We start from the raw sequence: 12734 nt of genomic DNA on the forward strand, positions 1-12734 counted from the left end.
TATAATATAAACGTACATTATATATATATATGTGTGTGTGTATATATATATAAAATTATATATAATTTGTTATGTACTTTAAAAACATACACACACACACACACACACACACACACACACACACACACACACCACCAAGCTGTACATAAATTCGGATTCCCAGTTTTCTGTTCTTTGCCTATGAAAATACTCATACTGGTGTTTGTCAAGTTCAGAATAACAAAAAGTTTTAAAAATGCATGCTATTAAAAAAAGAAAGAAAGAAAGAAACAATGAGCCTGGAAAGGGGGAGTCCTCTCTCCCCTGTGCACAGAAACAATAACATGTGAGGAGTGGGAAGCGAAGGCCTTGAAAGTTTCCACCCCCAGCAGCTGAGCGGCTTCAGCCCAAGTCTATTTTTCCAGACATGATGTTTCTTTTGGCTGCAAGGGTCACATGACAGCTGCGAGCTAGAGCCTTAAGGTTTGTTTCTGCCTCTCGGTGACACTGACAGGCTGTGAGAGACTCCAACAGTAGAGAAAGAAAAAAAAATTTTTTTCCCTTGTTTCCATTACATCATCCAAGTCATACTAGGAGGGTGGGGGGAGGGGAAGAAGGGGGGCACAGCTGGTGGCAGCTGCAGAGCCATCTGCTTTCTCCTTAACAGTATGGGCTAGTTTATCCTGCAGACTCCTACGGCTCTTGATGGAGAAGAAACAGGATTAAAGGCACAACACCCCATTATGGAAAACCTTTCAAATTATTTAGAAATAAATTAGTCTGGTGCTAAGTTAACTGTCTCAGGTAGGCTGCTGTGCCTGCACCCAGCCTTCTCCAAGCTTGGGGGGGTGTTTGTTTGTGTCTCGTTAGTTTCAAGTCACAGAACAAATTCTGTCAGCTTCATGTTCACAATTAGACGGGCAAGATGTACAGCCCTCCCCCCTGCCACCTGCCATCTGCCTCTCACAAGGTAAGTAGCCAAAAGTAAAACTCCACAGTGAAAAATATTTATTTAAGGGCAGGGGAAAGAGGACCCAACTAATCCCAGCACAAAATCTGTGCACACATCCATGCATACTCTGAGGAAGCTTCTCCAGATGAACCACCAGTTAGAGGAAGCAAGACATGTAACTAACTTATGGGCCACCTACAAAGGCATTACAGGGTGATGATTCTCCAGTAACTGCAACCATTTCATGGCATGAAGAATGGGACAAGATGCATCTTGACAGTGGAAGTGGTAAAAAATAAAACTCTTCTGTGAAGGGAGACCCAAATTTGGGATGAGGATCTGTGGCTGCTATGCATTTGTTCGTACCATCATTTATGGAAAAATTACTTTCTATTCACTTCTAGTTATTAGGCACAAGTAGCTACTACACCACAGATGGGTCCACTAAGCAGTAATTCCTTGATTAATCTAGTACCAGATTAAGGTATACTCGGGAGCACAACAGCTCTATCTACCAAACACAACTGTAAAGGCACCTGGCTTCTCTCCACCACCGAAAACAACACAAGCTTGTAAAATACAGCCATCAGACCTCTGAGCATCAATCACATGAATGTTTCTGTCCAATTACTGCAAAAATAAATTCCATGCGACTTACCATACATTTTGCCTTCATCTGATAGGATGATTTTTCTCCTCCCACAAGGTGGATAAATGGCCAGGGCCTCCTGAAAGCTCTGTTCAATATCTGGGCTCCAGACTCCCTCGGCATCATTGTCAATGGGCTTATCTGCAGAGTCACTCATTCTCTCAATGTTTTCGGCAGGACTTTCGCTGCCGCTCCAGCTGCTGGGCTCAATGGTGACGGCTGGGGTCTCCAAGCCAAAGCTTGGAGTCTTTTAAAGAAAAGAAACCTAAAAAGGGAAAGGATCACAGCAGAGTAAGGACAAAACCCTGGTAAACATTCATTCATTTAAACATTTATTAAGTGCTCTTGGTAGATGTATTATCCCTCTTAGTCCCCCAGCACCTAATATAAAGTTTCAGTAAAACAGCTCCTGCCCTCCTCAGTATCATCCTGCAGCATCTCACTGATCCTCAAAACAACCATGTGAGGTTATTCTAATCCTCATTGTACAGAGCAAGCAATGGATCACAGTAGTTAAGGGACTTGCTCAGGTTCACATAGTATCAGAGGAAGAGCCCAAACCCAGGTTTATCTTGACTCCAAGATTAGCATCCATTTCATACTGCCCATTATGGAGCTGACAGCAGAGTTAGGGTAAAAGGTATCAATCAACTCAGAAAATAAATATATTCATTTATGTGAATCCGAATCTCACACATACACACATGTATGTGTGGATCACATATGAGGAACACTTTATATAAAAAAGACACTATGATGCATGACTCTCATAATCACTAAAGCAATAAAAATCCAAAGGGAAGGAAAAAATTCATCTCAGAAAGTGGGTATTAGAGAAATCTTAGGCATACACCCCCCCACACACACATACACACAAACTAGTGAAGTGCAAATAAGTACTATACCAGATCTAAAAAGGTCAAGAACTGGGATGGCCACTGTAAGCTTCACATTCATGTAAGAGGAAACACTGGAAGTGAGCTTTACAAGACAGCTAAGGAAGTCAGGCAAAGGGGGCAGAGCCATTGAGATGGGAAAGCACAGTCATGTTTAGGGGTCACAGTGTTGTCCATTTTGGCCGAAGCCTACAAGAGGGGAGTCATGTGAGACAAGGCTGGAAAGGTCAGTCTGCAACGGACTGTAGACAGCAATAAATGTTAGCCAGAGAAGTTCAAAGGAACTTTGGTAAATTGTGATGGAGGAAGCAAGAAGAATGGGTGACAAGACTAGATCTAGGCACAGAAAAGACAGATCTGGGGCAGGCAGAATAAAGACCCATTTGAACACTATTACAGTGCTCTAGGTCTAAGATAATTAATGGGGGTGGGCACTAAAGTGCTGAGTAGAAGAGGAAAAGCCAGATGTGAGTCATGTTACAGAGGGCGAGAGCCAGAAATTGGGTGGGTGTTTGGATTTGTGAGGGGAGGAAGACAAAGAAATAAAACACGATCCTAATGTTTCTATTACAACACAAAGTGTAAATGCTCAGGACACTGATAGAAATAAGGAAGTCCAACAGAGAAACAAGTTTAAGGGAAAAGATGATAGACTCAGAGAATGTCCTGTTGTCTGAGGAGAAAAATGATTAATCCAGGTAAAGGTTTCTTCTAGGCAAACAGGAGCGGTGGCTCTAGGGATCAAAAGAGGTATATGACCTCGAGATGGAGATCTGGGAGTCATCTGCATAGGTGGGACAGGTGGATCTGTGAAAAGAGGGCTGGAGGAAGAACCAAGGAAAAGAGTTGGGAAGAAGAGAAGCAAGTCAAGAACTGCAGAAAAGAAGAGGGTAGAGAAGCAAGAGATGATCCAAGAGAGAGATATCTCTGAAACCAGAGAACCAAAACGATCCAGTAGGAGGGTGTAGGGAATAATGTCAAATGTTATATGAGAATTAAAGATAACGATTGGAAAAAAAAAATAAAGGGCACAAGAATTAAGATTTTTTTTGTCCCTTTCTAATTCTAGGGCAATTTTAAATATAATTTTTAACACAATTACCAAGCAATTTGTATGCTACAGAGTGTGTATCATTCTCAAAGTGGAATCTCGAATCATCTTTTGTTTTCCCTGGGGCATCTCATATAGAAACACATGACACCAAGCAAAAGTTCAACACTCACTACAGCAATAAAAATTCAATGGAAAGGGATTTCTACAACTGAATGATACCATAAAATGCAGCTGAATCATTCAGCTTTGGAAAGTACATACAAAAAAGGACCAGGGTTAACTTTACTATGGTATGACCTCAGCTGAGTTTCTTCCTTAGTTTGCCTCTTTCAAAAACACACACCCATTCCCCCTGCCCCCCCAAAAAAGGTCCTAAAAAAGAGCATCTTCCTGTGGGTCCTTCCAATAAACTGATTCAAGTTCCAATATTTAGCCTCCAAAAAATCTTCCATATGATACACATATTCACAGAACCTGTGTTCTTAAAGGACTGCCATACAACTCTGTAGAGGCAGTGCGGGATAGCAGATAGAGTAACTGGCTTGAAGTCAGGAACACCTGGGTTTCATTCCCACCTCCAACACTTGCCATATAACCCTCAACCAGTCATTTAATCTCTCTAGGCCTTGGTTTCTTCATCTGTAAAATGAAAGGGATGAAAGGTCCCTTCCAAGTCGATCCCTTGAAATGCCAAATTGTTACCACATCCTCAGTAAGAAAAAGATCATTCGTTGCTCTTGTGAGGTCAGGGGAAGTCTTGCTTATATGCATATCAGAATTCTGAGTTTTGACAAAGCGCTAAATTTTTCACTCATGACTGAGGAACATGATGCAGCTCTTATTTCTAGTGCATATCTCAGATGTAAAGAGTTTGAGCATAGCTCTCATCCATTTAAAGGTTCTGCCATATTCCCAAACTGAATGGAGAGCACCCAGACAAGAACACAGATATGTGGCACTCCTGGGCATCTGAAGTCTCTCAGGAAGCTTCCTGACCTTATGACTCATCAAGAAACCCTAGACAAAGATTCCCTGAGGTAGCCCACAGTTTGTGCTTATTCAATAGAAAATAACTAATTAGAACTTTCCCTTCACTGTTGAGGGTTCTTTGCCTTTCTATCACAACATTCCTATTCTGGAGCCCCTAGGGAAAGGGGCCTTCTGAGTTGACTGCATTTCATATGCAACCATTCTTTTGTCACCAGAAGTACTCTTCCAGCCTCAGAAAACCTTGGTGAGAAAAAACCAAGTTACAAATCAAACCACAAAGGTCTTCTTTATTAACTCCCCAAATAAACCTCAAGTTGTCTACATTTATGGACATTTGGGGTTCCCAAAACATGGTTTCTGGAATCTTAAGGAAGACGTTGGACTTTTCCTTGACCTACAGATCTACTTCATTTAAACTTGGGTTTGTCAGAAAGCCGAGAGGATGAGAGGATTCTGCTAGGCCAAAACTAATAGGCTGAATGAAATCCCTCACCATTATTCTTTGCAGACTTGGGGAGGGGCTGCAGATGGAAGTAGCAAGGCTCTTATCAGACTTTTGCCACTGCCACTATCTTGGGTAATTTTGCTCAACTATTTCCCTCCTCTCTCTCTCTCTTTTTCTTTCTTTCTTTTGTTTTTTGGTTTTAAGAAATGGCTCTCATGAGGGGTTGAGTGGAAGGATACCCTGGGAAATGTAGGCCATATGAACATGAAAGATAGCAATGAAAATGTATTAATAAAATACAATAGAATGTAATCTTGCATAAATGCAAGTGGAGCATCCATAGTCCAGGTATCATAGATTCTTCAGTATTAGACCCCACCCACATGTTCAGTTCCGTATGGCACCTTTTAAGAGGGAAAATGACAAGCGAGAGTATGTCTAGGAGGGCAACTAGGATGGGGCAAGAATTTAATACAAGAAGAACTGTCATATAAGAAGAACTGTCCCAAGAATAGTAACAAACCCTACCCAAATAGTACACGTTCTAGGGAAGATGAGTTCTTGGTGGTGCAAGATAAAGATGGCTAGATTTGGATGTAGTACTGTTTTAATTGGGAGATTGGAATAAGCATTAAGGTTTTCACAGCCAAGCTACATGAAAGCAGGGTAAAAATCAGTTACACACTTTAATATTGACCCAAACTCTCAGTCTTCTATACCTTCTCAGCTTGCCTATACTCAAGCCTTAGGAAGTGGGAGCTGGGGGGCCTGGGAGGAAATGAGTGAGGCACAGTGTATAAAAGTAGAACCAAGAATTAGGTTATATTATTTTAGTCAAGATATTTGTCAGTAAAGGTTCATTAACTGGTCAAAATGGACTCTGGACCACCACTAGATCAATGCCCCTTCTTAAGATTCTATAGTATTCAAAGGCTTTAAAAACACAAAGAGAATTCAATGTCTGGTCTAATATAGCACAGCCAACAGAGGCTCAGCAGGCTGGAATTACCTACATTAGACAGGGGCCAGGACAACTCTAGGTCACTGAGCTGCACCAGCAACATAGATAAAAAGACCCATGGGCCCCGGCAAGGGCAGATCTCCTTACTGCAATCCTGGGATATCAGAAGTAGAGGACTATCTCTCACTTGAACACCTGCACAAATTCCTGGCCATGTTCAGAACTGTTGGTCCATCAACTCCTCTTAACCCATCTCAAAATCCAAAAGTTAGGCACAAGGAAGAGCTCAATTAAAAACTTCTTAAGTTGAATTAACTGACACATATCCAATATTATGCCACACCCAACCAGTCCTCACTTCTCAGATGCATATCTCCATCCCTTATAGATGTTGTCTACCCAAACAGTGCCCAGGTATATTTTATGCAGATTTTTTTCATTTTACCTCCCCACTAAGTTAAAAACTCTTTCACGGCTCAGGCCAAGTGTTACCAAATCTAAGACCCATAATTCCAAGGGCACCCAGTAACTACTCCAATTTCTAATAACAGGATGACACAGTCACAAAAATACAATGGACAATCTTTTATTAGTATTCCCAGAAGAGAAAATGAGTTCACAATTTAGATGTGATCTTCTCATCTGAGGACTTAAAGCCTGAGGATGAAGAAAAATTTAAATTAGTGGATAAAATATGTTGGAGTTCCTCACTCCGCAACACAGACTTAAGATGTGTTTCATCTCAAGAAGGGTTTTTTAAAACTCTCCTATACTGAGGATTGGTTTTTATTAGAGGAGGTGTATTAATAATAATAGTGGCTGGCATTTACATAGCACTTTAACGGCCACCAAGAGCTTTATACACATCATCTGTTTTGTGATTCACAACGACCCATTTAAGGTCTAATAGGTCTTAAATCCTCATTTTACACAGTATTGTACTAGAAGCTTGGCATCAGGAATGCATGAGTTCAAAACCAGCTGTTGTTACTAGCTTTGTGACCCTGTAATAGATCACATAACTTATATTATTAAGCAGTTTCTGATATTTAGCCAGGTGGCATAGTGGATAGAGTACCAAGTGTGGAGCCAGAAAGAGCTGAGTTCAAATCCAGCCTCATATACTTACAAGCTGTGTGACTTTGGGCAAATCGCTTGATCCCTATCTGTCTCAGTCTCCTCAACTTTAAAATGGGGATAATAATCACACCTTCCTTAATATTTAATAATATTAAAGGTAATACTTATAAACCACTTAAGCATGGTGCCTGGGACTCAGGAGGGGCTGTATAAATGACAGCTGTATTATTACTATTACTACTATTAGATGATTTGCGATCTACTTTGGTGAAAAGAATTCTCACATCTAGTCCACAGGATAATAATTTTAGAGCCTGAGGGGATTATCTTGCCCAACCCTCTCATTTTACAGATATGGAAACTGAGGAAGCTCAGAGATATCATGTGACTTGCCCAGGGGCACACAGTTATTAGTGACAGAGCTAAGATTTGAACCTAGGTCCAGCACTTCCTAACACTGATGAAATCACAAATCCTCTGCAAATTCACGTAATGAAAAAATTAAGAAAGAGGTTAATGAGCTGTAGTAATGGTTACTACAACAAAATCTGAGACCAGGCTTCTTGTGGAACCAACTTGAATACACTTCAAATTAAGCCTCTCTCTCTCTCTCTCTCTCTCTCTCTCTCTCTCTCTCTCTCTCTCTCTCTCTCTCTCTCTGTGTATATGTGTGTGTGTGTGTGTGTGTGTGTGTGTATATGTGTGTGTGTGTATGTGTGTGTATATATATATATATATACACACACATACACACACACTCACAGACATATATATACATATGAGCACAGCTTCCTCTTCAACCACTGACCAGGCCACAATTTCCATTTTCTTTAGTTTTCCTATCAGTTAATGGATCCCACTAAGCTTACCTTCTTCCAGAAACCCTTAACAGTACACTCCAAAAATAGACACTCGTCACCAATTCCAAGGGCTAAAATCCTTCTTTGGCTTTTTCCTCCTGCTAATCACACTCCCTGAAAGGCAACTGCACACAGGGCCCAACCACATGGCCAAATGGATCTCACAGTGAAACCTACTGGACTTGTTTTAACTGGCAAACTGAGCCCCAGCCCTCCTCACAGGGAGGTCCACTGACACTAACCTGTGACTTCCTTCCTTTTATATGTGTGGTTCTGGTCCTGGGAGAGGTGCTAAGTAACAATGAGAAGAACAGTGAAGAACCTGGACCAGTCCTTTCTATCTCAATACTTTTCTGTGGTACTATCATTACAGACACTCACTACACCATACCTGGAGAGCCTTCAGAAGGTGTTGTGGGACTTAAAAGGCCAAAGGTGATGAGCTTCTCAACCCTTGGCTAGACTGCTGCTCAGCTAGCAGAGAGTCAACCAGCAGGCTTATACTCTAATACTTTCCAGTTTGGTATAGTCTGAGGGTTTGATAATCCCTTGGCACAAACTATGAGAACCCAGGTTCACCTCTACGCAAGAATGGGGAATTTATCAGTCACACATCTATACTCAACAATTTCATCCTGCCAGGAATAGAGCCTAACTTGAATCTGGAGTCATAGGGCATGAGTTTGAATCTTGGACCTGGGCAAGTCATCTTTCCCATTCTCAGAAAATGAAATCAGACTTGGTACTTGCTAAACTCTCTTGCACCTCTAAGTACTATCACTAGATAATAGGGAGGTTGTAGGAAAGGGGGGAAGAGTTTGAAGAATGGAAGCATTTTATGATTAGAAAGGAGTGAAAAATCTAAACAAATGAAGACCTTAGGAAGATTATCTGATCCAAATTTCAGTTAATCCAGAAACTGTAAAAAATCCACCTAGTAAAAAATGAAAATCCATTCCTGGTCTTACTGTCTTAATTTTTTTCTTCTGCATGGGGAGTCCAAAAGTAAAACAGGTAGAAATAGTATTTCAACTACCAAACAGTTCCCTTGTCTGTTCCAAGTGTAATAACTTCTCTTTCTCAGATAATCATTTCCCACTCATCAACATGCATACTATGCTTCAACAACAGTCATCATCATGATCATTAACAGGCATTTATTAAATGGTCACTATGTGCGAGGCACCATGTTACAGCCTAGATGGTCTAATCACTATGGTGAGAAAGGAGTGTAGCTGATATTTAACAAATCAGCAGCATGGGAATTTCCCAATATCAGGATCACCCTACAGCATACAAATAAGTTACACCCACCTTACTCCACCCTTCCATTCCTTCAAGGACAAAATAGTCCTTTGTCTCTTTGGTACACAGTGGCTTCAAGTTCTAAGGCAGAATCTCCAACATGAGAGATTTGGGGAAAAATCACCATAACTGAATCCCTACTTTCCTCCCCCCTCCAAAAAAAAAAACCAACTCTGCCATCTTTCAGGAGATTGAACTAGGAAAATAAGTAGGAAGAGAAGGAAATTCTCTACTTTTCTACTGTTAAAAAAAAGTCTAAAAAGCTTATGGTCATATTTGTCAACTTATTATTCCAGTGCAAGGATGAAACCATTAATAATAATGTCAACAACTGACATTTACATAGCACTTAAAAGTTGGCCAAAGATTTTCCATACTCTGTCTCATCCCACCATGTCTATACCCAAATAACTGATCTCTCACTCCAATACCAGGTAAGCTCCTTGAGAGCACGAACTGCTTAATTTTTATATTTGTATCCCTGGAACATAGCACAGTGCCTAGAATATGCAGTAGGTACTTAATGCTTGTTGAGCTATTATCCTCATTTTTCACTTGAGTAAATTGAGACACAAACAGGTTAAGTGACTTGCCCAAGATCACATTAATAAGTGTTTGAGACCAAATTTGAACTCAGGCCTTTCTCATTCAGTGGCTAAAATTGACTTTAGAGATGCTGATGTATAAAAATATTGATTGCAAACTAATCTAAATGACTATTTGACCCTGCTTAAAATATCTGGCTCTTTCCCTCTCATGTAACAACCAAATAAAAGCCCTAACCAATTCAGGAAGATTCCTCTATGTACTATGATTCTAAATTCTCAAATGCTTTCAGAAACTTAGAGCAGGCAGTAAGTCCTCTTCCAGGAAAGTCAGTAAAGAAAACAGCATGGGTCCTTCAAAATACATCATGCTTTTCTCCTCAATTGCCACCAAAATTTAGCCTTAAGTGATTTCTCTGCAATTTCTACTCACTGCTCCTGATTCTATCCTAGAACAAATATAATCCCTCCACATGACAGACAGACCTTCAAACCCTTGAACATGGATAACACAGAAAAAAAAATGTCACCTCCCCCCAATAAGCTAACACTGTATATGAACTGAATGTAACTGTCATTCAACTTTAGAAATGTATCAGAAATCCAAAGAAACCCGTGAAGGCACAACCAGGAGATAAATGAACTCAGACCCAAAGAGATAAAGTGAATTGTCTAAGGTCACCTACAGTGAGTTAATGATGAAGTCCGAGTGCCAAATGTGGCTCCTAGCTTAGTGATCTAAGAATTTTAGCGGAGCAAGGTCAGCAAGAATCAAACATGAAATGCCCCCATAGAAAGGTAATTTGGCTGCATCCAGAGATTTAGTGGACAGCACTAGAAAGGCAGCAGGCCCACTGAACTCTGCCCTCCTGGGACTAGAAGAACATCTATTACTTTTGGTTTGGGACAAGATGTTTTGGGTAAGAAAATGAGAGGAAGTCAGTCAGGATGGTGAAGGGGATGGTAATTCCAAGGATCACAGATGCTCAGGCTGGAGAAGAACAGGAAGGAATACATGACAGGTTATCATTTCTAATAACATTAGACTTTTTCTAGTCACAGTTAGGTAGCACAGTGGAGAGAGAGGTTGACCTGAGGTCAGGAAGTCCCCAGTTCAAATCCAGTCTCAGATACTTATGAGCTACAGGATCTTAAGAAAGCCACTTAACTGCCATCTGCCTCACTTTCCTCATTTGTGAAATGAGGATAATAATAACACCTACTTTCCAGGGTTTTTGTGAGGACAAAATGAGGTCCTATTTGTAAAATGCTTTGCAAACCTTAAAGTGCTTATGTAAATACTAGGTGTTGTTAACTACTGTTATCTACTTGCTCTTCCATCCCCCTCCAAGATGGCAGAACAAGAAATAATGGGTAGAAACTGCAGAGGGATTAATGTTAGTATGCTCTTCCTTACTTCAAGACTAATAATTAAGAGCTGTCAAAAAAATCAAATCAATTACTTCAAGGTGTAGCATATTCCATCTCATGGGAGGTCTCTGAGCAAAGGCTAGACCAATGCTTGTTAGCACGCTGCAGATGGTACTTGTATTTAGGTATAGGGTGGATGAGATCATGGGGTTCTTAACCATTTTACTGTCATGGATTCTTCTCAGAATAATCTTAAATGTATAAACTATTTAAGATTACAAAGGAAATCAATTATTTTGAACTACAGTTATCAAAATACTTTTCAAAAAGGAATTCCTTTAAAATCAAGTTAAAAATCCCTGAACTCTGAGACCCATTTCAGCACTGAAATTCTATGATTGTGTAAATATACACAATAACGCTAGATCTGTGATTTTACTGGTATGAGGAATTCCCAGTGAGGAAAACTCATCTAACAATGTAGATCAGCCACTTGCAGTATTGAAAAGTTGTGCAGGATACTGAAACTTTAAGTGACTTCGACTGTCTTTTGTCTTTCTTCATATCTCCGGTGCCTAGATCACAGTACCAGGCACAAACTTTTAAGAAATGTTCACTAACTGACTGACACATAGTATGTGCCAGGGGCCACACTTAAATTCAGCTCTCCACCCACTAGTCTAGGCTGAATGGTTGAAATAACATAATTGAAATTCATACTAAAAGATAGCTGAATTCAAATCAAAGTTAATATCCAGTGTTGATTACAGAGAACCAAAGATGCCTATTCCCCTCAGCCTACTAGGGAAAGAGAAGGAGTATGGTTATTGAATATTGCAAATGTAGTCACCATATCAATTGATTTGGCTTAACTTAACAAGGGTAAGTTTTAAGACGGGATGGGGAGTCAGGAGGTATAACAGGAAATGACTGCAGTATTAAAAAAAAAACCTGAAGAAATCCTCTCAATTTTTTTATTACCTTGAATTAATCTGTACATGTTGCATCTCCCACACAAGGTGACATAAGGGGAAGAAGAAGGAAACAGGTATTTATTAAGTACCTACTATGTGCTAGGCACTGTGTTCAGCACCTTATAACTATCTCATTTGATCCTCACAGCAAATCTGTGGGCACACAACACATGCTATTTGAGGGGAGGGGTCGCTTTGATTTTTTTTTTATCCCTAACACCTAGTTTGGTGTCTTGCATGTAAGCAGAGCTTGATACTCGGTAAAATTATGGGTTCAAACAAACAAACATAAACACAGATAGGGTTTAGTGTAATAACTCTCCTCTTCATAAAGAGATGGCAATGGGAACATTAGCCTGCTGATCAGGAGGAGGAAACATGCCTGGTTTCTGTGATCATACATTATACTACAACAGGTCCATCCAGGATTTCATCAGTATGGACACTGGCTGGTCCCTGCCCTCCCACATGACCTCCAAAGAGGATCCACCTACTGCCTTGATCCAAGTATTTCAGCATTCCAAAGCATACCAATACAGCCTTCAGTCTACCCACCCTTGAGATAAAAGGTTCCCATGAATCATGGAAAAGTACAGTGTCTCAAGAAATAGGACTGTGCATGGTCTAAAGGGAGAAGTTTGTTGGGCATGGGTAAGTGAGATGCTGCAAAGCA

At 40.4% G+C, this 12734-nt stretch overlaps 1 protein-coding gene across 8 annotated transcripts in view; it reads right to left on the reverse strand.

Annotated features, from left to right (window-relative positions):
* The window catches only part of TEAD1 (TEA domain transcription factor 1), a 315884-nt gene that overhangs the window by 215575 nt on the left and 87575 nt on the right, over nucleotides 1-12734 (reverse strand). For all 8 annotated transcript variants that reach the window (XM_072619404.1, XM_072619402.1, XM_072619403.1 and 5 more), the window contains one exon: nucleotides 1590-1845. In XM_072619404.1, the coding sequence (XP_072475505.1) occupies nucleotides 1590-1737 (148 nt within the window). In that variant the 5' untranslated portion in view covers nucleotides 1738-1845. The remainder of the gene's footprint in view (nucleotides 1-1589; nucleotides 1846-12734) is intronic.

This window comes from Notamacropus eugenii, chromosome 6 (genome assembly GCF_028372415.1).
Source record: "Notamacropus eugenii isolate mMacEug1 chromosome 6, mMacEug1.pri_v2, whole genome shotgun sequence".
Classification (NCBI taxonomy): Eukaryota; Metazoa; Chordata; class Mammalia; order Diprotodontia; family Macropodidae; genus Notamacropus; species Notamacropus eugenii.